Source organism: Macrobrachium rosenbergii, chromosome 25, assembly GCF_040412425.1.
Source record: "Macrobrachium rosenbergii isolate ZJJX-2024 chromosome 25, ASM4041242v1, whole genome shotgun sequence".
Taxonomy (NCBI): domain Eukaryota; kingdom Metazoa; phylum Arthropoda; class Malacostraca; order Decapoda; family Palaemonidae; genus Macrobrachium; species Macrobrachium rosenbergii.
Genome location: NC_089765.1, coordinates 18,285,769 through 18,310,083, shown reverse-complemented (window position 1 = coordinate 18,310,083; position 24,315 = coordinate 18,285,769). Strand labels below are relative to the sequence as shown.

Sequence of the window (24,315 nt, the reverse complement as noted above, 5' to 3'; positions counted from 1 at the left end):
TGACAGATTCGCAAAAAAGTAGACCTACAATCCAAATGCTGCCATAATGCTACATGTGTATCAATTATTATTATTTTTTAAGGTACGAGTCTCTGGATAACTAATTCTGATCGTAAGGACTCGCCTTTGCTCACGCTGTTTTGTTTTTACATGTACAAGGATGTGTCTGCAACATTAGACCTAAGCAAGCTACCAATATGGCGTCGTTTTATCTTAGCTTTTTTTTTTCTTTTTAACTCACGGGCTTTTACGCCACGCCAGAGGTTGCCCTTATTTTTTTTATAAAAGCATTAATTTACGGGTTTTATGCCCCTGCAGAAGTTGCTTTTTTTTTTTTTTTTTTTTTTGCAAAGACATTAACTTAAGGGGTTTTATACCCGCCAGAGATTGCCTTTTTTATGTTTTTATGTTTTTTTTTTTTTTGGAAAGGCATTAACTATCGTGGTTTTATGCCTCACCAGAGGTTGCCTTTGTTTTTTCTTTGCAAAGGCATTAATTTACGAAGTTTTATGACACGCCAGAGGTTACCTATGTTTTTTTTTTCATTTATCATTTCATTTTTCCTCCTAAGTCCTATGACTACTATACAATGGCGTTCAGTTAACATATAACTGTACCCCAATAATCAGACATGACTACAATGCTAAGGACAAGGTTATTAAAACTAAATAGCTGCACAGGTGAGAATAGTGTCACGATTATTTTATCGCGCTGTAACAATTCAAAACATACCATCCACCTTCAAACGGACACCTACTAAGCACTGCTGAATGTCTAAGGAAACTAAGTCCAAGAACGTTACGGTTTTGTCGTAACTGTATACGGAAGGAGCCTAAATAAAGTTAATTAAAAATACATGCCAATGATAAGATCAGATTTCCTTAACAAAGTATATCCAAACAATCTTGATTACGGATCGAATCCAAAAAAAAGCAAAGGCCTAAATGGAAATGAAGAAACACGGTAGAAGAAGAAGAAGAATAAAGAGCATAAGAATACATGAAAATGACTTGCAGTTAAAAAGTAACAGTAACGTAAAAAGAAGTCATAAAAGTAAATTTTAAGGATCATTTGTTTTCTAAATTAAATGAAAACTGTTAAATAATATATATAATGTAAAGAAAAAATAAAACTGAGAAAAATTGTATTGATATAATGTAAAATAAAAATAAAAAATGTATTCAAGGGAATAAAGCTTCTGCACCTCATGAGAAATAACTGTGTTTGCGGAGTGAGCGCTTAGGAACCAGGAACCAGGAAGAAGTTTTTATTTAAGTAAAACGTAATGTTCAAGGAATAAAATAAACAATTTTGTGAAGTATGAAATAAATTGGAAGTTAAAGACGCTTAAAATACTTAAGAAAAGAGAGAAAAACGTAAAACTACTTAATGTTAAATAGTTAACCCGAGCGAACAATATAGTGTGCGCGGAACTGTGTTTGTTTGGGATCTACGAACCCCTCCGGTCTCCGCTCACTTCTATATAAATTCTTCTGTGTTCTCGTATATTAAAAGACGTAAAATATACTATTTTATTGTATTGTTTTGCGGTTAAAACAACAAACTAAGGCGCCGCAATGCCGTTCATGAAAGGGAAGTTCCCCCTCCGGAGGACCCTAAAGTACCTGGAGTCGTCGAACCTCGTCCTGAAGGAGAGAGTGAAGGTGACGTATTCTATTTAGCGAATTTATTTTGTTAAACCAAGGATTAAATTATCATTTTTATCATATAATATATATCCTACTCAAGAAGGATTAAAGTTCTCAACAAGGACGTCGCTTGGGTAGGCTGCCCATTTGTCGTATTTAGCCGATTTGGACATACCCAGAATTAATTTTATCTCGTTTATCTTTGGCTGTTTGTTGTATTTATTTAATTTATATTTATCTAATTTATCCAGTCGAAGGAGGATTCAAGTGCTCATTAAGGACGTTTCTAAGTTAGGCTACCCGAAACCTAGGGTAAGTCTGCATCGCACTTACCGATAAGTCTTAGGGTATGCAAGCCACCCTAGGGAAGACAGTGTCGATGGGTAGGGTGGCATTGGTCATATGGTTTGGCTTAGGCTACCCATTAAATGTAGTAGGTAGGCGTTTTGGAGGGAATACGACGTAACCAGACCAGTCTGTACCTAACCTAACCTCAGATGCCCTGCCCATACCTGGCCTTAGGTGATAGGGGAAGGTTGCGTTCACTCCCCTGGACCCCCAGAACGAGGTAGCCTAGGTATCGTAACCTTACTGAAATGCTAAATGTTTAAAGTTTCTCTGGCCTAACCTAGCCAAAAAAAGCCACAATTCGTACGGGACAGAGTAAATTCATTTCCCATCAAGAGCATGTGGTATAGGCTTTGGCCAATTGCATCTGTATGGTAAAGGTTTCTTGTGAACTGATAGTTCACTACAAAAATAAAATAGGTATGTTTGTAGACTGACAGCCAGGTGTTGTTTGGAGAAGAAAACAAAATGAAACCATTATCACTTTTTCGTGATAGAAGTAGAAAAATGTAGCAAAAAGCACTAGTTTTAGATGGACAGGGCTAGCATTGTAATCCCATGCAAATGCACACTTCCTGTGACACTGCCATTTCTAAACAGTATTTAAAATGCAATGCAACAACATCTACAATTTGTGTTTTTTTCTTCTCAAAATGGGACTTGGTCCACCAGTGTACAGCAAGAACACACTGACCTTTCATTATGCTAAGTTACCCCAGACCGTTCACACACATGCATTGGCTTTGGCTTCCATCTCAGTCAACATGAAATTATCTTCGAAGATGTACTTCAGTAGAGATAAATCCTAACCTAACCTTAGCTTAGGCTACTGTGTTCTGACTTGTGATCCCCCAAACCTGATAGGAGGCATAGCAGAATGACATGTGAGGAACTATTTTGGAATATTACAGAATAAAAGGTATCTTAAGTCACATTTCTTCCCTATGATTATTTATTAGAATGAGAAAAATACATAAAATATTAGTTTTACTATATACAAAATCCCTGTATTCAAATTGTTACCAAAATACACAACCTTGCTGTTTGGAGACTAACTACTCTTGCTCAGGTAATGCTTGCTATCTTCATTACATAGTGAGATTGCCTATCAGGCTATTTTCATATAACAGTTTGCACAATTCATTATCAGTCTCAGAGAAAAATAATTTATTCTCCAACTTGAGGTTGCAGACTTTGCTAAATTGTTCACAAGAGAAAACAGTAGGTTCATTGTGCTGTTGTCCATTGCAGAATCACTCACTGTAGTGATTTAATATGGACAAGTGTAGAACTTGATGTCGTAGCCTGTCAAATATTGATTTCAGTTGGCTAAATATATGTCTAAGGGTATGACCCAGGCTAATATGTGCTTGTGATTCTTTCAGTTTATAAAGCCTGTGACCCTCACTGGGTGGTTCACTGTAAAAAGCCTGTGGCCTATAGTCCCAGCGATCATCAAGCATCTAACATCCATAAAAAGAACTAGGGACAGATGCTATGTCCTACCTGACTGTGGGTAGACGTTGCCCCCTCATGTTTGGATGCATACTAACTGGGGCCTAACCTAACACCTCATCCCACACCTGACTGGAATGGTGAATCTTGAAACAATTCCCCCTACCTTCCAACCTAACCTCACCTAGACGGCTGTACACTGGAAGTGTATAACTTGACTATTGATGTCCTTTTTGTCAACCCCTGCCTCCCCATCGCCTAATGTGATCATCATTAGAGACATTTTCATGTTAGCCTTTCCCTGTATGGGGTTAGTTTTAAATGAGTTTCCTTTGCTGTACACTGTCATGTGTGCTTCTCCTTGAACTCTTCTGAGGTCTAGGTCTTCATCTATCCACATTTTCCATTATTTGGTAGGTCGTCTTACAGGTCTTTATCTTGCTGCTTCATATCTGCTGCCAGCTGTTCCTCTTCCTTTCTCATCTCAAGTAAACCATCTCGGGCTTTTAGATCTAATTCTTTTTTCGAGCCTCTGGACACCATTTGTCATGCTGTATGATCATCCCATCACACTCTAGCAGTGAATCATAATGTTCCACAGTCACACCTTGATAGACTAGTCTAGGCTTGTCTTTTGGTGTGGAATGCAGCCTAAAAGTATAAAAATGACCTACCTCAAGATGAATAACTGTAATGATGACCCATACCATATTTCAGTTACCAGCTCAATACTTTTTACAACATGGTTGTGATACTGTATATCCTTTTTTTAATGAAAGAAAGTACCATCAGTGAAAGTTTACCTCTCCATTCAAGGTAGGATGACTAATATAGGAAAGTTATTGGCAGAATGCAGAAACACATATTAGTAAGATTGAAAACTATGTAAATTGATTGCCATGGTTGCAGGAATTACCTTATTCTTGCTTGAAAGAGGGTCTTCTAAATAATAATGATAATAAATACAGTAATATGATGTAGATGTGTACTTTTAAAGTTAAACACTGGCTGCTTATAATACTTAACACTTTTAGATCCCAGTAACATAAATGACAATAGCAAATGTCATCAATTGAGATTCCAATGATGTCATTCGTAGAAAAGTTGGCATATATATTTTGATGGGTAGTATTGGGTTGCATTGCAGGGTGTTGGGTGATAGTTTAACTTAATCTTCCCCAAAATTAATATATGCACATAGAATTTAAAATTTTTAGGCATCAAAATTCACATGCTCTACTGTATCTTATGTCATTTGAATTATCACGTATGTTGTGAATTGGTACTCTGATAAACTAGGCCTTTTGGATGTTAAAGCACGTATAGAGTAAAATTTATATTTTTTTACTTTAAGGAATTTCAGATTTGTGTTGTACACAATATATATAACATTCATTATTGCCTAACCAGGAAAAATATTGATTTCATTCCCTTTTTCAGATTTTTGCACTTCATTACAACATAGTCGGGAATCATCATCAAGGAGCAAAGGAATTTGCTTACTGGAACATTCCTCAGATTCAGTTTAAGAATCCAGAAGTTCAGGTAAGGACCATGCCATCCTTTACACTTTAGCTGTTTTATGATTTGATGTTGGCATTGGATTGCATCCTCGTCATTTGTTTTTGTATTGGGATGTACTCTCAAAAGAGTCAGCTCTGTGATACTTAGCATTTTAACTCATTGGTCGGGCATAAAAAATCCCCCCAAAATAACTGTTGTGTCGGCGAAATAATGATTGAAAATTACGAGATACGAGGAAATGATGTACTTTTCTCCCCAAAAAATTTATTAAAAAAATAATAATTGCAATCAAGTCTTCGTTTGTTGGTCATAGCTCACCCGTGTAAATTACCTAGTTATTACGGTGCATCCTCAACTTAAGCGCCACTGATTTACAGCAATTTGATCTTATGGCGCTTTTTCAGTGCTGTTAATGGTATTTTACAGCACCGTAACTTGATGTTGCACCAAGTTATGGCGCTGTAAGCACTGTTGACGGTGCTAACAGCAACAGTAGGTATCTGGTTAACAGCGCCATAGCTGAAGTTGCGGTGCTGTAAATGCTGTTAAAATGCCGATAATGGAGAAAAATTGACTTATGGCAGAAATCAACTTATGGCGTGGTGCTGGAACGGATCCCCACCGTAAGTCGAGGGCGCACTGTACAGTGCAAGATGCTGTAATTATAAAAAGGAAAATATGAAAAGATGAATGATAAAGTAGCATCACGTTTTCTGTAAGAAAAGTTCCGGTCACCCACACAATTTGTGCAAAAAATGTTTATACTCATTTTTGTTCAAAGATGCGTAGCTCTGACAGTTTTTAAGGTAGACTGCTCTATTGTGCTTCATTTTGCAGCAAAATGATTGCTCTGTGCAATGGCATAAAAAGACCTCCAAAATAAACTTATGTAGGTGAAATACATGAGTAGAAATTGAGGTATATAATAATTTTGCACCTTGCCCAAAAAGTAATTTGCCTAAAAAATATTTGCAATAAAGTCACCATTGTGAATCCAGATAAATTACTTAGGTTTTGCAATGCAAAAGTTGTAATTACACCAAGGAATATATGAAAAATTGAATGACAAAGTAACATTACGTTTTCTGTAAATTAAGTGGCATCCAGTCAAGTGTAACTCTCTCTCTCTCTCTCTCTCTCTCTCTCTCTCTCTCTCTCTCTCTCTCTCTCTCTCTCTCTCTCTCTCTCTCTCTCTCTCTCTCTCTCTCTCTCTCTCAGAAAAAAGATAAATGAAATAATTATAGAATAAAAACCTAAAACAATAAAGTACAAAACAAAATGAACATACATTTTACATATGCATAAAAACTCACTCTCTCATCTGCGTGCTCGCTCACGCATGCAGAAAAAAGATAAGTAATGTAATTATGGAGTAAAAATATAAAACTATACAAAACAAATAAATATGATTTACATATGTATAAAAAAGTATTCTCTCTCTCTCTCTCTCTCTCTCTCTCTCTCTCTCTCTCTCTCTCTTGCAGAAAAAAAGATAAATGATGTAATTATAGAATAAAAACCTAAAACTATACAAAATTAATAAAGATACATGTTACATATGCAAAAAAAACATCAGGAACACTCACTGAAAATGATCATCATGTCTGCTGATTTGTAACTTTTTGTTTTTGACAATTGCATACATCATCAGCAAGCGAAGGACTTAAGTTTGGATGACGTTTTTATCTGTCATCAGTAAGCGAAAGGGTTAACTTCTTTAACGTTTTGACTCAAACGCAGGCAGTCATCTACAGAGTATGGGAAATTAATAAAATGCAAAGGGGTACAGGTATATGTAGCTAGGGAGTAGGTTTGAGGTTGGCATAAGCCCAGGTTGTGATGCCAGATTTTCGTGCTGTAAGACTCGTGTCCAGAGAAACTTAGACTTCCGTTGATTGCGAAGGTTGGGGGCTTCTGCTGGTACACCTTCCACTCGTGACCTGTGTAATGGCTTCCTCAGGTGTGGAAATGATTCTTTGTTTTTTTTTTCTCTCTCTCTCTCTCTCTCTCTCTCTCTCTCTCTCTCTCTCTCTCTCTCTCTCTCTCTCTCTCTCTCTCTCAGATTGGTTTGTATGAAAAATTGTACTCTACAAAAACTACAATTTTGATATACAGTATACTGTACTGCTAAGTCAAACTACTTAATATTTTTATCTTTTACAGAGTAAATAATCAGGTAATAAGAAAATTAAAGTGGATCAAACTCAAAGTTAGACTTGTGTTCAAAAACAGCTGGGCAAATAGTAACACTGACTCATAGATATTTAATTTATATCCTACCCGACCCAGTCCCCATTTGCAGAGAATAGTCAACAGTAGCAACTAACAATGGTTTATATACATGTCCAAATTTCAACTAATGGCATATGTCAAGTTGTGAAGACAGTGAAATTTTGTCCAAAATATTTTTAGTTTACTAATTAAATTTTAATAGTTGCAATGTATTGAACAATCACTGTAATCAACCCTTTAAGAAATAAGAATTTTAACTGAGTGGTCTGATTGAATTAGGTGATACTATTTGTAACAATATTATTTTCTTACTAAATATTGGATTCCAAGTTCAGCAAGTAATCAAAGGTGTTTCTTTTGTAGGTGATAACATTTAAGAACCTGACTCCAACCCCATTCATCCGCATGTTTTGTGAGGATGGAGAAGACATTCTCGTTGATGTGGATTCCAAATCGAGGACAGAAATAACTGACCACATAAAAAAGATAATTTGCAAAAGTGACGAGACTCTAGCCAAGGAAGCACTCGAGCGTCAGAGCTTGAATAATCCTGGCAACTTTGGATGGGGCTGTGATCGGCAGTGTCTGTGTGAAATTCCTGGTCAGGTCCCGTGCCCTGGTGTTGTTCCGTTGCCGAAAGTTATGCGTGGAAAGTATAAGTATGGTGAAGTCTTTGATTAGAAGTTAAAAACGATATAATATTTGTATGTAAATTTTGTGTAGAATAAAAATTGTTATTTATGAAGTTTTGTAAGTCCCCTGACCTCATTTATATGGATTAGTAATTATAGATTTGTAGTCATGATTGTAGAGTTTTATTTGGTTGATTATGACTGAAAATTTTAGCCTTACTTGATTAGAGAGGAAAAGGGTATTGCCATAATTCTGTCCTTATGTGACGGCTTTTGCTCATGTATTTTTAATTCAGGTACTTTACTGTTCTCCCCTCAGCTAATGTTGTAATTATGTTGCACCACTTGGTGACCCTTTTCTTCTGGAGTTTTGTCTCATTGGAACCTTGAGTTACTTTCATGTAAGTGTTATCAACATTATTATTATTGTATATAATGTTAAAGTTGCAGTTCTTACTTTTATTTTATCTAAAACATTTTTACCTCTTTTTATTTCATATATTGTGTGTTTAGTCTTTTACGATTCTGACTTAGATCATAGTCCTCAGTAATTTTTTTGGCATATAAGCTGAAGCTTAAAAACTTTTTTAGTTTTAAAATAATTTTTGTTTTAATAATGAATCCAAGATGCTTCCAGCTCACAGGTGTGGAGGAGATGCCTTCGTTCACGCAAGAATCATTTAAAATGTACTGCCTTTTTTGACTGGTTTGCTATGTTTATTTTATGGTACATTCTTCTTATTTTATACCTATATCTTAGAAGCTGGTACCAGAGGACAGTGCTTGGAGATTTTATTTTGGGGTATTGTACTGGAAGTTTATTAGCAGCCTAAGGCAAATGTTCAGTATATGCCCTTTCCCACATGCGGAGGTTCATGTTCTGCAATTGGTGTCCTTACAGTATTTTTTTTTGTAATTGGCAACTTTTTCCTATTGATCCCTGCTTGACCTAGAATGGTTGATGAGAACACTTTTCTTTGTTTTATCAGTCTCCAGGCTATTAGGTGAAATCAGAACAGCATTTTTAAAATTTTTCATCTAACAGTATCTAAATTCCATGAAAAATCCATTTTTTTGCTGAGAGGAAGTTTTCCTTCAAGTATTTTTGCTGGTGAAAGATCGTGATCATATTCTTTCCTCTTTAGAAACTCATTAACAGTGAGCTCAGATACCAGTGAAAAATCATCATGAGTGATTTCAGATGTCCCAAGAGGCAGTTAACTACTTATGCAGAGAACTAGATCTGTTCCTATATGGTTTTGAAGCATTTGCATCAGAAGTCTTTGTATGGTAGTTGAAAAAAATCACATTTCATGAGAAATGTGTGACTTTGATTTTTGTAAACACTTCACCTTATGTCTCTTGTGGGTGATAAATGTTAAAATTAATTTGCTTCATCAAAACCTCTTTATGTGCCCACATTTTTGGTTTGTATCAGGCAATGTAATCCTTTGTCCAAAAACACAGATCAGTAGTGGCATGGTGCATGCACCACCTGGAGCCTCAGATACCGACCAATCACTTGCCTGACTGAGCTGAATTCCTCAGACTATTTCACTTTAGGAATGGCATTATTCATCATTATTCCTAAATCATTAATTCTTGAATTCCTCTAACCTGATTTTAATGCCACTTTTCACCTTTCACAAGTGATACGGGTGTAATTTTTATACATCCAGTAATTATCTGTTGCTGGTCTCTCTTTTGGATCACCAATTTTAGAGTTAGCAGTGCTATTTTGAGTAATTATGCTTTTATTTTTATAAATAATGCTTCTTTGGATCTGGTAGAATTATAATTAGTGTTTTCAGGGGATTTTTGTAAAAATTTGACATAATTTGGAGCTTTACAGTTAGTTCATGTAACATTTTTATAATTTTGCATTTTTTTCTCTGGCCTAATATTTCTAGCTTTGATAGGTGTTGCATTTTATAGGTAGACTAATTTTGTATAACTTTTTTCTCTGAAGTTGTTTGCTTAAAGTACAGTATTAGCTTTCTATAATAGTTTGATAGCTGATTGTGTGATTGTGTTTTCATGCTTTTATACTTCCTTATTGGTGGTATATTGAAACATTACACTACAGTAATTTTGTTATGGTGATCTTGTTATTACTTGGTGCTGTGTAGTTTGTGTTATTTTGTTATGTGTAGGATGACCTTCCAAATTTGTAAGTGGTTTTACCTGCAAAACCTAGGACTGACCCAGTCGAGGACGATTCAGCTAGCCATGGTTTTGACCTGTCATCATCCAGTGCAGTGTTAGACATCGTTGCAGATGTTAAATTGATGGAGGTCCTGGGACCCGCCAAGGATACAGTCGACCTGTGGTTGCCTCACACTTAATATAAACTGACCATCACCCATGTATGATATATAAACTGACCATCACCCATGTATAATATATAAACTGACCATCACCCATGTATGATATATAAACTGACCATCACCCATGTAAGATACATCATATCAAGTCTGCTCATTGCAGGTATGGCCCCCTAGTTTACTACAGTGGCAGTTTTTAAGCAGGCATCTTTGTTGTTTACTCTACCTCAGTCACCTTGCTAACAGAGCAGTTCCTGTAAGAGTTCACTCCCATTTTGATGAGTTCTCTCTTCCTTGTCCAGCAAATGATCTAACTTCAGTTGTAGTCTCAGCAAATATCTAACTTCAATTTTAGACTACACAAAAAAATGAGGCAGGTGATTGATGGATACCTGAGGTTCCAGGTTGTTCATGCAGATTTCCACAATTGATCTATATTTTGTTACTCAACTTCTTTCAGTGTCTAGGGAAGTCCGAAGACCATGAATGTAATAGGTTTCTATGAAAAAACTATAATTTTGTTTGATACTTTCGTCTAATAATTAAGAGGTGGTATATAGTAAAACAAAACTTGTCTTCTTTAATTTAATCATGTATCAAAAAGAGTAAAGAAAAGGCTTTTGCAGATGCATCCGTATGGTATAAAACAAAATATCTTGTACTCTTGTTGCTGGTGTTTCAAATGCTGCATGAAAAACTACACCAGACCTGCATCTTTTGCCATCCCATAGAAAATGGAATTCTTATCTGATAGAAGTTCAGATGGACTCGAAAATTCAGCTATTTTTCCCTTGTCCATCACCATCACCCTGATATGGAAGAAAAATGATAATTAATATTTTGGCCAATATTTTGGCCAATGCTAATGTAAAAATTACTTAGTGCATAGGTTTTATATTAACATTATTGGAATGTGAATAAGTAACTATTCATTCTTGGCATAATTTAATGACTAGAGAAGTATTGTTCTTTACAGAAATACATGTAGCAGCTTGGCAATTGTCAGTTTATCCAAAAGAAATCAGGATGTGTTAAGATTAAACAAATGCACTACATAAAATGTAGCATAGCATGAAGACCTCTTGTTCATAGATATGTTCAACAGTGTAGAGGCACTTAAAAACCTTCAGAAATACCAGTCGTCACCTTTCATTTAGAGGTATTCCTCAGCATGAGGTAGAAACTGTCATTGAAACTTGGTAACAAGGTAGTTAATTTGGAGCTAGGCAGCAAGACAATTGCCACTCGCCTTAAGCCGGCACGTTTTATTTGGCCATGGTCAAGGTAAGAGTCAGAGGGCACCAAGTTGAAACTTCATTTATCTTTATTGCATGTTCAACATGGATCTGAACTTGAAAAGTGAACAATGAAAGGAGTGAAGGTTGCAAGCAGGGGTTTGGGCTCTTTGTAGCTTTAATTTTATTAAACTGAGTGTAATGAGTCTTGTTGTTTTGCAGTGGTAGACCCTTCAAGGAACCCTTTAAGAACAGAAACTGCCTCCTGACCTTCTGTCATGACCTTGGGGAATTGTGGTAAACTGGAAGTCAGATCTTGTAATCAAGCAACAGGCACATACATGACATTTTGATAAACATCAGCAGCAGCAAGAGTCTTGGTTAAGGTTCTCATTTCAGCAGGCTCTGGGAAGTGACAGCACACTTCTTGCATAACAGTCCTTGGTCACCTGTTGTCCTTTGAGAAGCTTGTGCCTCTTAGACACTGCCACTAAACCTCACATCAGTGGCAACAGATGCAGCACTGGTTGGCCTCAAGCAACGCTTACTCTCACCTAGTGTTCCTGAGCCAAGAGTGAGGGAAGATGTTAGGTGGCAGGATGATGGGAACCTCCTAGGGGAAATTACCTTGAACTTCCCACCTATGGAGATACCTCAGTTGAATGTATCAAGGCGGCTTGGGGTGCATATCTAAGGAATATATGCAGTGAGGGAAGAACAACATTCCAGGACTGTGTGATGGTTACCATTGTTGATGAGCTACAACAGTTTGTGATGAGCTGTCAGCCAGACATTTTTGCTAGAAGTAATGTTTTGGCAAAACAGCTCAACTGGTCAAGACAAACTGGTCTCTTAGAGGTCAACTGCTAGGGGCTCTGAGTCAGGACAAACTGGTCCCTACTTTCTTGTGTAGTCATGGTACCTGCTTTGTGTATAAAAAAGACTCTTCAAACTTTAGGGGACTCCAGTGATCAACCAGTTTGCCAGACAGCTGTACAGGAATCATCCTGTGTTTGTTCTCACATTCCAAACTCTCAGGGTACCTTGGAAAACATTTAACAGCAACCCCTGGAACAATCTGGATTTCTTTCCTCTTGTCAGTCTGCTCTTTAGCTGAGTGATCAACCAAGTGTTTGTTACTCCATGTCTCGAATAACCTGGGTAGTTCTTCATTGGTCCCTTGCTGAGGAGTATACTGATCTGCCTCTGGTCGAGGTGCCCATAAATTCTTCTTTGAAGCACTCTTCTATGTTTGACACATGTCTTGAGGTAGTCTTAACTAATGTGCACCAGGGAGTGGCTAATATTGTCTGCTTGTTGTGCACGGGGTCTCTCTCAGGTTGAAGCAAAGGAAACCCTGTCTACAACACCAGGTGGATAATATGGGCCACTCTTTGGTATACATTAGTTGAGGCTACCTCAAGACTTGTGTCTAACATAGAAGATTGAGTCAAAGAGGAGTTTATGGACACCTTGACCAGAGGCAGATCAGGATACTCCTCGGCAAGGAACCAATGAAGAGCTACCCAGGTTACCTGAGGCAAGGTTGGCCACTTGGCAAAGCAAACTGACAAGAGGAAAGAAGAATTTCAGATAGTGCCAGAGGTTGCTGGAAAATGTATTCCAAAGCATCTTGGGAGTCTGGAACAAGAGAACAAAACATAGAGCTTCCTGTACGTGTGTAGATTTTAGAGTTCATCCACCTTTGTCTAGGCAAGGTTCTTTTAGTCCCTGCAGTGCAGTCTGTTGTTCTGGCTTGAGCCAGATCTTCTGACTGAAGGTCATGGTACCTCTGTTCCTTGGCTGAGTTGTCCTTATTCATAGGGGCTAGAGCTGTGGTCTCCAGAGTGGGATGTGACTCTTGTCCGTTGCAACCTAGCTCAGTTGCAGAGGGCCTTGGAGTGAGATCTCACCTCAAGACTTATTGTGTTAGCCTTAGCCTCATCGTAGTTTATTGAGGTACTGCATGATGTTTTGAATTTTGTCTTACTCTGGGAGGGCTTGAGATTCTTCTCTTACACATTCTTGAGTTACTGGTAAAAATTCGGAACTTGCAAGTTCGTAATGAGAGATTCAAAGATTTCTTTGTTCTGTCATTCCGAGAAAGCCAGACGAGATGCATTATGCTCAGTTCAAGCTGTGTGAGGAAGCAATCCCTTTGTCTAGAGTGTTGGGTCTCTTTGGAGTAACAGCGGGCACATGATGTCGTCCAAGAACCCCCATTTTTTTATAGCTTGATGAAGCAATGAAGTGGACTGGCACAGGCCCTATTAATCTTGAATAATTGCACTAGATTGTATGGGAGGCTACAGGATATACTGGTTCCCTGTTCTTGATGATGACTGGGAGTGTGGCATTTCCAGGTGGAGATTCAACTTGCCAATCAGTTGAGAGACTATCGTAAGGAGTAAATCTACTGCATAAAAGGCAACGATTCATTTTTCATATGAACAAATATAAGATTTTAAAAAATAACCTGTTTTTTTCCTAGGTACTATATACAAAACCAAGGCTTTTTACCATAATCCCAATTTGGCCACCCTGCGTAGTCCCTGATGCCAAACAAATGATTCATAAGAACACTTTTTACCTCGTGAATGAATATTTCATTCTTGTCATATTTCAGATATAACTGTATACAATATTGTATCACATGCACTAATATGATACAGTTTGTTATGGACATTTTGGAGTTTGCAAAGAAAATGCCCTCCAAAATTAGTACATTACCTGTCACTTCCCATGATATTGTTTAAACGGTGAGCAATGGTGAGGATGGTGCAATCAGCAAATTCTTTTCGTATAGTTGCCTGAATAAGATCATCAGTGTCCAAATCCACTGCAGCTGTTGCTTCGTCAAGGACGAGGATTTTAGACTTTCTTAACAGAGCCCTGGCTAGACAAACAAGTTGTCTTTGACCCACACTGGATGGAAAAGAAATAAGTACAGTTTATTATATTGAAAAAGTAATTTTGCTATTACAGATCATGTGAGTTAAAAGTCTGAAGTGAATCACTGAATATTCTAGGACTTGAATAGCTCAGATATCCCCCACAAGTTGATTTGTTTACCTGAGATTGGCTCCTCCTTCATCAATAGCAGTATGAAGGGCATGTGTTTGTGATTTGACGTAATCCTTTAGATGTGCATTTTCTAGTGCCTGCCATACTTCTTCATCAGAATGAGCACTGAAGGGATCCAGGTTTATTCTTAATGGTCCGCTGAAAAGGACTGGATCCTGTAGTGATCAAATAAGACAGAAGGGTATATTTAACCAGTTGTACAGGTTTTGTATGAACACTTTAGTATAATACATTTTAATATATTATCAAGAAAACTTTATGAAGACATTACTTAAAATGTCCAAAATAGAGACGCAGCTTCTTTTAGTTTGGGTTACATGCGATTTCAAATTTTCACTGACCCGCAAATAAATACATGGTTTATCAGAAAGCTATTACTGTAATTATAAATGTCAGAAATATAATTTTATTGTATAATACAGAGTAGACAATCACATCCATGCAAAATAAGAGGCCCGACCAAGGAACAGCATTCTCATGACCTTGGCAACCTCCTAATGTCTTTATCTACAACAGCTAACGAGCTAATGATATCCAAAATACCCTCCTGCCATTTTAGGGCAGGAACCTGGTGAAAATTGTCTGTTGTGTCAACTTCCAAGGGTGCGAAGGTGAAAAAGCTTTTAGGACTATTCAGTTACCTGTGGTATGATGCTAAGACGTCCTCTGAGATCATGCAGTCCAATCTTTGAAATGTCTTTGCCGTCAATGTCTATAGACCCTCCAGCTGCTTCAACAATTCGGAACAAGCAAAGAGTCAGGGATGACTTTCCAGCTCCAGTTCTTCCAACGATACCAACCTGTAGTAATGGTATGTATTTAGAAATTTCAGGTGTGGTTTCTCGTTTCATTTGAGTGCCATTATAGTACAAAATCTGTTGCTTTTTTATAGTGAAGGTAGTAAACAAAAATGATCTGTTGGGCAGAATTTTTCATATCCTAAATGTGTAAGGAATGAATTTTCATAAAAACAAACAATCATACATTTTTTAAATCCAAACCTCTTATTCTGAGTATTCCATTATACCCGCAAGCAAGGAAAATAAAAGTCTGAAATGACCATTATAATTACTACATATTAATTCTGAACCATGAAATAACCACCATATCATCACATTAGCATAAAGTAACTGTATTAACCCCATATTTACATGTGTATAGGTGCTAGAGCAGACAAATTGTGGAAAATTCTCAAGTCCAATATACAGTATATATCCTAAAGTCTTACAACCCATCATTTATATTATTACTCATTCATGCTTGTAATAAATCCAAGACACATCATCCTTGAATAAAAAGAGCACCATCTGCTGGCTGTATGGCCAATACAGCACATCCACCCTGAAGACACTGCATTTCAGGTAGGAAAGAATCTTTCCTAATATCACTTTTTCATGTATCTTGTTTGTGACAAGCTCTGGAGTCCCAATCTTAGCTGATATGATTTTTTTTATATTACCTTTATCTTTAGGAGACATAAGTTATTGATGAGGTTTGTATTGATGAAATAAGATTGTTTCTAAAAAAACTACATAATGCATTCTCTATCACGAAAGAGAACAAGCAGCTTACTATTTGGAACATACGACAAAGACACTTACTTTCTCTCCAGGATTGATTTTACAACTGATGCCTTTTATGACCAGTTCAAGGCCAGGGCGATATCTTGCTTCATATTTGGAGAATGTAATGCAACCTTGGTCAGGCCATGATTTTGCTGGTTCTTTCCCTGCAAGTTTCCAAGGTGCTTCTTGTTCTTCCTGTTGAAACACACAGTACTTTAATGCCAAAATGGATAGTTGGTGAAATTTTAGTAGTTTCAGTATCTTGAAGAATTTGCCTACTGTTCAACTTCATATAAGACACAGAAAACATCATGCAAATTGCTAGTGGAAAATATAGAAAACTTCTGTTACTATTACACACACACACACACACACACACACACACACTAATCAGTGAAGTGGTTAGTCAATGAAATACTATATTTTACAGTACAGTACTGTATTTTCAACCCCTGAATGTTAAACATAAGTGATTCACACTACTTTGTAAAGCATAACATAAAAAATAATTGAAAACTGTATTTATTTTCACATAATTCAAGTACAATTCCTTTGTACTCGAGTCTAAAAATGTGACTGTTTTATAATTATGATAAACTCCACTGCACTGTAATTTGCATAGTATATGTGACTGGTATACTGTATTCCAATATGGATAGTAGGAATAATATATACCAGAACAAAGTAAATTTAAACGTACTTCTATGTATTCTCGAATTCTTTCCACTGACACAATGTTGGCTTCAACTTCAGCAGTCATCCTTACAAGCCAGTTCAGTATAACAGTTACCTGAAAATATAAGAAAACAATGCTGTAATAAAGAAAATCAGAGTATTTTATTGCTGTGAGTAGGATCTCGGCTGAAGTTATGCAGCTTTCATAATAAATTAGAATGAATTATTAAAGTTTGGGAAATATAATGGATGCATAAAAAATAAATCTTGCAGCAATACGCCATTATCAGATATCACCAACTAACAAAAAGGTGTCTGTTGTTGGGTAAACTTGATAACATACCTCCTTTATTAATTGACTTAAGTCAGATGGAAATTCTGTTAGTAAATGGTGTGAGCAGATGGTAATTAGCAGTGTGCATACTGTCTTTTCCTCATTTATACCATAATGGATATTTGTCTGTCATCACTATTTATCTTGTGGACAATTTATGATTGTACAGTTACTAACTGTTGCCTTTAAGTCACTAAACTTTCTAAAGTTTAACTTTACTTTGTACATCATTTGTCATGAACCTTTGTAATCAGCTTAAGCATCCTTCATTACTTTTGCATTATATGTAATGCATTCTTTTTTATAAATGGCAAGTTTAAATACCTGTAAGGGGCTTACATGTTTTATAACAAAATCCTCATGATTGATAGCAAGATAACGGGTTTACAGTTGAGGAAACTATAGCCATGAATATTCTGGATGTCTGTCAGTGTTCAAACGGAGATTATGACCACAGATATGGAGGTAAAGCATGACAGTTCAGTTCTATGAAAGCAAAAACTTTGCTTCCAGTTCATTAATAATTTCCAGTAAAAATATGTGGAGAAACCTACATGAATAAAATTTTCAGACAAGTAATAAAATTTGGAGTACCATGTACCTTGTATAAATCAGTTTGGTAAAAGTTGCTGTGCTATTCATATACTTAGTCATTTGGTTTACAGTTTGTTTACAAAGCTGATCAGGGCATGATAATGGTATTAATTCAATACTGTAATTCTAGATAAGAGGTTCTCTTAGAATTAGAGACTAACTGAAAGCTTTTCATCTTATTAATAGCATGGTTCTTCAAATTATGAATAGCTCATGTTCATGTACATCATACCATAGATTATACACAGCACTTCACACAAATGTGCAAGAGATGTCCTCATAAGAATGGATGGTTTCTATTTCACTTTCCATTTATCAGCACCCTCCATGTTAAATAAATTTACTGGCAACCTCTTTTTCAAGCTTTTTCTTCTCAAAGCTAGAGCTTTACAATACTTACATTAAGTGCATAAGTTATAGACAGCCCAACTACACCAGGGTGCATAGTTTCCCTCCCTGATACAGCAAAAATAGCTGCTGCAAAGGTAATCAAATTTCCTAAACACTCCAGTCTCACTAACAGCCACCTAAGAAAGAAAGAAAATGCATTGTACTATAAGAGAAAATAGCATTTTAGCGTAGCGATTTTTATTTCAACTGTTTAAAATTATGAAACAAAAAGATTCATATATGTACAGTATGTATATACAACAAAGTTTCCAAGAAATATGAAGCACAAAACTATGGAGATGATATTATGTACCTGTTGGTTGCAAGATTTGTCACAAATGCCTTGGCAGCATAATCTACTTTTCTTTGGCACTCTTTAACAAAATCGTCTTGCTTCTTGAAAGCTCGAATAAGTGAGACTCCTGCAAATGTAATTAAGTAACATGTAGGTAGCAAATCTATGGGTGTATAACTGTATAAGATACTGAATTACAAATTTTTATTATGGTATTATATAGGTAGCAAATCTATGGGTGTATAACTGTATAAGATATTGAATTACAAATTTTTATTATGGTATTATATAAGTAAGTCGCAAGATGCAAAACATTGTGAAAATGATTTTGATGACCCAACTACCTGAGAAAATTATGTTTTCATGGGATGTAGAAGTAAACCAAGACAGTTTCCAACTGAATGGAATTAAAGGACCACATGAAAGTTTTGCAATATGTCAAATAGGGGGTCATAAAAACAATGAACATAATTGTCCATAAACCTCACTCAATACATAATTCCTGATAATTTCTCAAAATCTGGCCAACAGTGTGCCCTTTCAATAACTGTCAAAGCTGCCATGTCAACAGACAAAGAACAAGACCTTCCAAGTACCATTAAAATTTTGGCCACCTGAACAAAGTTACTGACAAAAAAGGATATTATAGTTCAAGATCTCTTAACATTCTATGAAATGTAGGTTTAATTTTCATGGAGTAATAAGAAAAATCAATTTACCCTAAGCTGTTGGAATGGTCAAATACAGTATTGGACTTGTCTCTTCCCTGTTCCAAGGAATAATGTTGTGAGTATAAGCACAAATTACAAACATGGAGCAAAGAGATAAACTGATAAGTTACTTGCAGGTCAGGTACAAGGACCTCTCTGAAGGAAAATGTTTCCCTTATCATTACATGACACAAGTATGAAAACACATGCTGTACCTCATTATTTTATTAACAGCTATAAACTGGACTGAGACCAGCTGCAGATAGCCTGCTGACAGCCATCCCCACATACAAAATCAAGACAAGGTTTTCACACCTCAAATGAAACCTGAAGATGGTCTTTTACTCTTACACTGGAGCTCATAGTTATCTGAAACTTTAAAGAAGGCCCAGACAAGAAGGGACTGCATGAAATTGGAGATTTAAGCCTCAAAGCAGTGCCAAACCTCTTTCCAGTGAAAGGACCCGTAAGGTGTGTTTCAATGTGCCTTGCATAGCATATTGTATAGTCTCTTTCCAGTGTTTCTTCACCCTTGGCTACACTGCTCTCTGCCTTTCACACATCAATGTCTTTGGTCTGTTAGCCCTGCTTGGCTTTAAGATTCAAGTTGTTCAAGATCAAAGTTGTTCTAGTGAGCTCTACAAGACGTGTGTGTCAATTTATTTATATAGTACTGTAATAATAATAATAATAATAATAATAACCCAGTTAATGGACAAGGTTAAGGGGTTGAGTGGGAATTTCTGGGAATCACAATTAAGTCACTCAAGTTGTACAGGTTTCTCAAAGGTAATGTTTCAAGTTAGCCTTTCATTTTCAACCTCAGAGGATTGCTTTTGGAAATGGTCTTGTTTTGTTTGTTTGTTGCTAGTCCCCAGTGTTGTATTACATCAAAATCAATGCTAAACCATAAAAAATTAGACCTTTTACACTACTCAGAATAGCACTCACCTTGCAAACTTTCACTGAAATAGGAGAAGATCGGAGATTTAGCAAGTGATTCTAATCTCTTGATTTGTCTTGCTGTAGATATGTAAATTTTTTGAATATAATAATATGCCACTGTCACTGGAAGAATGACAACCAGCACTATTGGGGTGGATGCAATAATCACAATCAGAGTCGTTAAAACCTGTGGGTTAAAAGAAATTGAGAATTCATATTGCATTTTCTAGATGTAAACACAGTGGTAAAAATTAAACAATCAAAATAGCTCAAATACTAGAAATACCATTTACTTACCTGAACAAAACACTGTATACTTACCTGTGCAAAACATGTTAATGTTGCTCCTATCAGCATTGGAAGAACACTGTCTAAGACATCCATTTCCTTACTCATTCTGTTCATTACACGGCCACTGGGGTTGGTGTCAAAGAATTTCATAGGGAGGCACAGGACATTTTCCAAAAGACGTTTGTGAATATTCTTCCCCGCCATCATAGTTCCTGTCCAAGTGACAAGTGACCCAAGGTAAAAGAACAGTGCTGAAATGAATGAAGGGTTCAGAATTATGATCGAATGGAATTAGGCATACTCGATAGAGTCTAGCAACACAACTGAGTAACGTCATTGCAATGTTAACTTACACTGGCCTATCCCAAAGCCTCCATATCCAAGCAGAAATCCAGTTCTGTCAAAGTCCGCCATGGTTTCATTTCCAACGGCTGTTGACTCGCTTGAATACTGTGCCAACCAAACATTGCTCCCAGCCTGGCACACCTGAAGAAATAGATGAATACAACAAAGGTACTAAAAAAATCAATTCTGTATTAGCTGTGATTTTGAATAAAATATGAAGACAGACAAATACTGAACATGTATATATAATTATACAGGAATGTTATGGTAATTGAAAATTTTAGGTTTTGGAGACTAACTACTTTGTACTGTACTTAAGATGTTCTGTATTCAAAATTAGACAAATACTGTACATGTATATATAATTATACAGGAATGTTATGGTAACTGAAATTTTTAGGTTTTGGAGACTAACTACTTTATACTTAAGATGTTCTGTATTCAAAATTATTTATAATTTTGGTTAAAGGACATGAGGTCATCTTGATCACAGAAAATCCCAGCGATAATATTTATCCCCATAAGATAAACGATACACTTAATCAATTACCTAGTGCTAAGCCATTTGTTTATTCTCTTTTGAGGAATTCTAGAGTTTACAGCAAGAGTGAAGAATTATTAACTCAACTCGCATTTCATTCTTCTACATTCACTTTTATTTTTTCATGATGTCATTATGCAATTGATAATCTACTTATCTAATAATTACAAATCTACAGTCACTGCCAATTACCTTCTTGTTGAGTACTTAAACTTTATACAGTGAAATATACCTGTAAGCTGAGGATCATCATAATGAGGAGAATTTTAGAGTAGTTAAATTAGTACTGGAACTTACAAAATCAATGCTTATTATTGGAAACTTGTGTTTTTCTAAGTACCTAAATTTGTCTGGAAACACCATACGATAAAAACCACACTTAAATAACAGACAGAATCCTGATACTTATAAAACCAAATGTATCTGAAGCACAGTATTTTACTTTGCACTTACCTGAGCAATAATATAGAAGATAATTGGTAACGATGCTGCCACTAGGCCTATAGACTGAGCATAAAACTGGTACACTTTCCATTTGACCTGAAATAATTTTCACAGTTATAATAAAAAAAATGCACTTGTAAGAGGTAAGAGAAAACTTTCTTATAACATATACAAATGAATCAATAATGACTGACTACTGTTAAAGATGTGTCCTTATGAAAAATTAGATCTCATGGATTTTTTTAGAGATATATTTAAAAGTTTGAGGAAATATCATCTTTAGGTCCTGAATGGTCTCCCTAGTGGACCCATGATGGGTCATATGGTCCAAATTTTATGCATTCACTCTACTAAGGGTAACTAAATTCTCAAGCTAATTTTTAATAATCTACTAGTAATTTTGTACACTATTAATAGTCTACATTAATACAGTACATGCATAAACATGATTATCAAATTCTGATAACATTCCAGTGCCTGCTTCTACAGTAAATTACAATTATAAAAAAGAATTGGATGGTTTATGATTGGCCACTTATGAAATATTAAATCAACACTGTACTGAGCTTTACCTATTTTAGCCACAGTAATACTTTATGAGTAAAATTTATGAGTTAAGAAAAGATTTATTACCCTCTTCCTTGAAAAAATAATTTTTGGAATGGATAGCAAACTCCCACATAAATTTTTTGCTTATATAAGATTTTCCAGGTTCATAAGTAGCCTACTGGTCTGTACCTGATATTAAAGTTGGTGTCTCCAAGACAAAATATTTACTAGTGACCAAACTTCAATCAAACTAAGATAGTAATATGAGTAATTAGAGTACAGCAATTTTCTATGGACCTTTTGATAAAATACAGAAGATATTTTGTCTAAGATAAGAAAACATTCTCTGTACACTTTTTAATTTAACTTCTTGCACACTGAGATAACTTTCAGTAATCCTAACCCTACTATAATTTGTGCAATAACCAGGGTTTGTTAGTTAAACTAGATATACAGTAATGTCAAAACCACATTGTTTTAATGTAGGGCTGGCCCCAACAACAGGTAGTAATAAATGTAAGTGGGGAATACCCAAGTAACTTTACCTTCCCAATTTCAACTTTTTCTTCATGTATCAAAATTTGGCCATTCTTCTTTGCATCATTAGATTTAATACCATCAGCTGGTAAAGAGCCTTTAAGTAAGTTTTTGCTGGATCCTGTTAGTTCGTTTTCACTCTCACTGTGATGTCTACTGCTCCCTGTGCTGCTGTTTCGTCTTCGTCTTTTGATGGTACCCACTCTGATGAACAGATTAAGTTTAAACATACAACTGATTAACACCTGCAAGATATGTTCAAGATCTTGTCAGAGCAGTGGACCTTGGTTTGAAAGTTTTACCATAGTAATTTCATAAATTATTCACAGCAAGTTTGAGACTTCTCACTGCTGCACTGGAATATGTGATACTCAAAAGATATGCCAATGTAAAAATAAAAGACTTACCTTCCATCTTCAGCTTTGCTATGTCTTGACAGCTGTCTCAGTAGTGCTTGTCCACTGGGTGTTCCCTCAAGCTGGTCACAAAGTTCATCTAACTCTGAGGTAGAACAGGTTATTACTCTTTTCTCAAAATACAACTAACAGAATTAATATTTTAACTGTAATGTGAGTTGCGCTTCACTAATAAATTACGATTTTGTAGGCTGGCTGTAAAATATAGTATATGGATATATAACAATAAAAGATATGAATAATCTGAAACACCCTTTAACTTTCTTAAAGCATTAAACTCATTAAAAAAAATCATGACTCAGAGCAAGACCTATACTCTTGCATTTGGGGACATTTGGACTGCGAATGAAGGCTCTATATAATTGTCAAGTTTGTGATAAAAGCATTACAATTAACAGTTATGAATCACTTTTCAAGAATAACATATACTGTATAGATAATTTACTCAATATGCCTCCAACAATACTGTACATACCATTATCTTCTTCATCTATGCTATCTTTTGTGTTAATGTGTTGCAAGAGAAACTGTGCAAAGTTTCCTCCCTGAGAAAGAAGCTGGTTGTAGGTGCCCCTCTCAACCACAGAGCCATCTCTTACAACAAAAATTTCATCCACTTGCGGCAACACCCATATTGCATGAGTCACAAGAATCCTTGTCTGAAAGGAGACAAAATCTTAGATCTTTTCAAATTACAGTATAAACAGCACCTGGAAACATACATAGATATACTGTACATAGTTTCTAATTGAAAGCAGCCCACGTTCTGATGATGAAACCAATAATTCACTCATTTACTTTACTTGTAATTATGTTACTTGTTCACAATAACATAGCTTCAGAACCACTTGTAACATGCCAAGCTCTCCCATCTTTGTCCATTCAGTAAAAGCATGTTGAATAAGCAGGGAATCATCCCAAATAAAGATTGTGCATAATTTTGATTGAAACACTCACTTTTCCTGTCATTAAGCCTTTGGGTCCAATGAGATTCTGAAAAATGTGTCGTCCAACATGGGCATCAACAGCACTCAGAGGATCGTCCAAGAGAATTATTTCTGCATTGCTATATGCTGCACGCGCAAGCGAGATTCTTTGCTTCTGACCTCCACTGAGATTTATTCCCTAAAAATGAAATATGAAGCAATGTAATGGTGCCCACTTCTGTGAATGGCTACATTGTGATTTTTATATTTCATAT

At 36.0% G+C, this 24,315-nt stretch overlaps 2 protein-coding genes across 4 annotated transcripts in view; one reads left to right on the top strand and one right to left on the bottom strand.

Moving 5' to 3' along the window:
• The first annotated feature begins 1,402 nt into the window (after window positions 1-1,402).
• On the top strand, window positions 1,403-7,949 carry mRpS25 (mitochondrial ribosomal protein S25). Its single transcript, XM_067126989.1, has 3 exons — window positions 1,403-1,664; window positions 4,893-4,997; window positions 7,572-7,949. Exons 1-3 carry the CDS (start codon window positions 1,578-1,580, stop codon window positions 7,887-7,889), a joined length of 510 nt encoding a protein of 169 aa, XP_066983090.1. The 5' UTR covers window positions 1,403-1,577; the 3' UTR covers window positions 7,890-7,949.
• A 2,786-nt stretch (window positions 7,950-10,735) lies between these two features.
• LOC136852392 (ATP-binding cassette sub-family C member 3-like) overlaps window positions 10,736-24,315 on the bottom strand; it is a 57,577-nt gene continuing 43,997 nt past the window's right edge. For all 3 annotated transcript variants that reach the window (XM_067126986.1, XM_067126987.1, XM_067126988.1), the window contains exons 17-32: window positions 24,072-24,239; window positions 23,590-23,773; window positions 23,106-23,199; window positions 22,707-22,902; window positions 21,622-21,708; window positions 20,636-20,768; window positions 20,313-20,533; window positions 19,998-20,178; window positions 18,355-18,463; window positions 18,052-18,178; window positions 16,749-16,838; window positions 16,085-16,243; window positions 15,125-15,283; window positions 14,472-14,638; window positions 14,130-14,324; window positions 10,736-10,973 (exon numbers count right to left, since the gene is read on the bottom strand). In XM_067126986.1, the coding sequence (XP_066983087.1) occupies window positions 10,862-10,973; window positions 14,130-14,324; window positions 14,472-14,638; window positions 15,125-15,283; window positions 16,085-16,243; window positions 16,749-16,838; window positions 18,052-18,178; window positions 18,355-18,463; window positions 19,998-20,178; window positions 20,313-20,533; window positions 20,636-20,768; window positions 21,622-21,708; window positions 22,707-22,902; window positions 23,106-23,199; window positions 23,590-23,773; window positions 24,072-24,239 (2,382 nt within the window). In that variant the 3' untranslated portion in view covers window positions 10,736-10,861. The remainder of the gene's footprint in view (window positions 10,974-14,129; window positions 14,325-14,471; window positions 14,639-15,124; window positions 15,284-16,084; window positions 16,244-16,748; window positions 16,839-18,051; window positions 18,179-18,354; window positions 18,464-19,997; window positions 20,179-20,312; window positions 20,534-20,635; window positions 20,769-21,621; window positions 21,709-22,706; window positions 22,903-23,105; window positions 23,200-23,589; window positions 23,774-24,071; window positions 24,240-24,315) is intronic.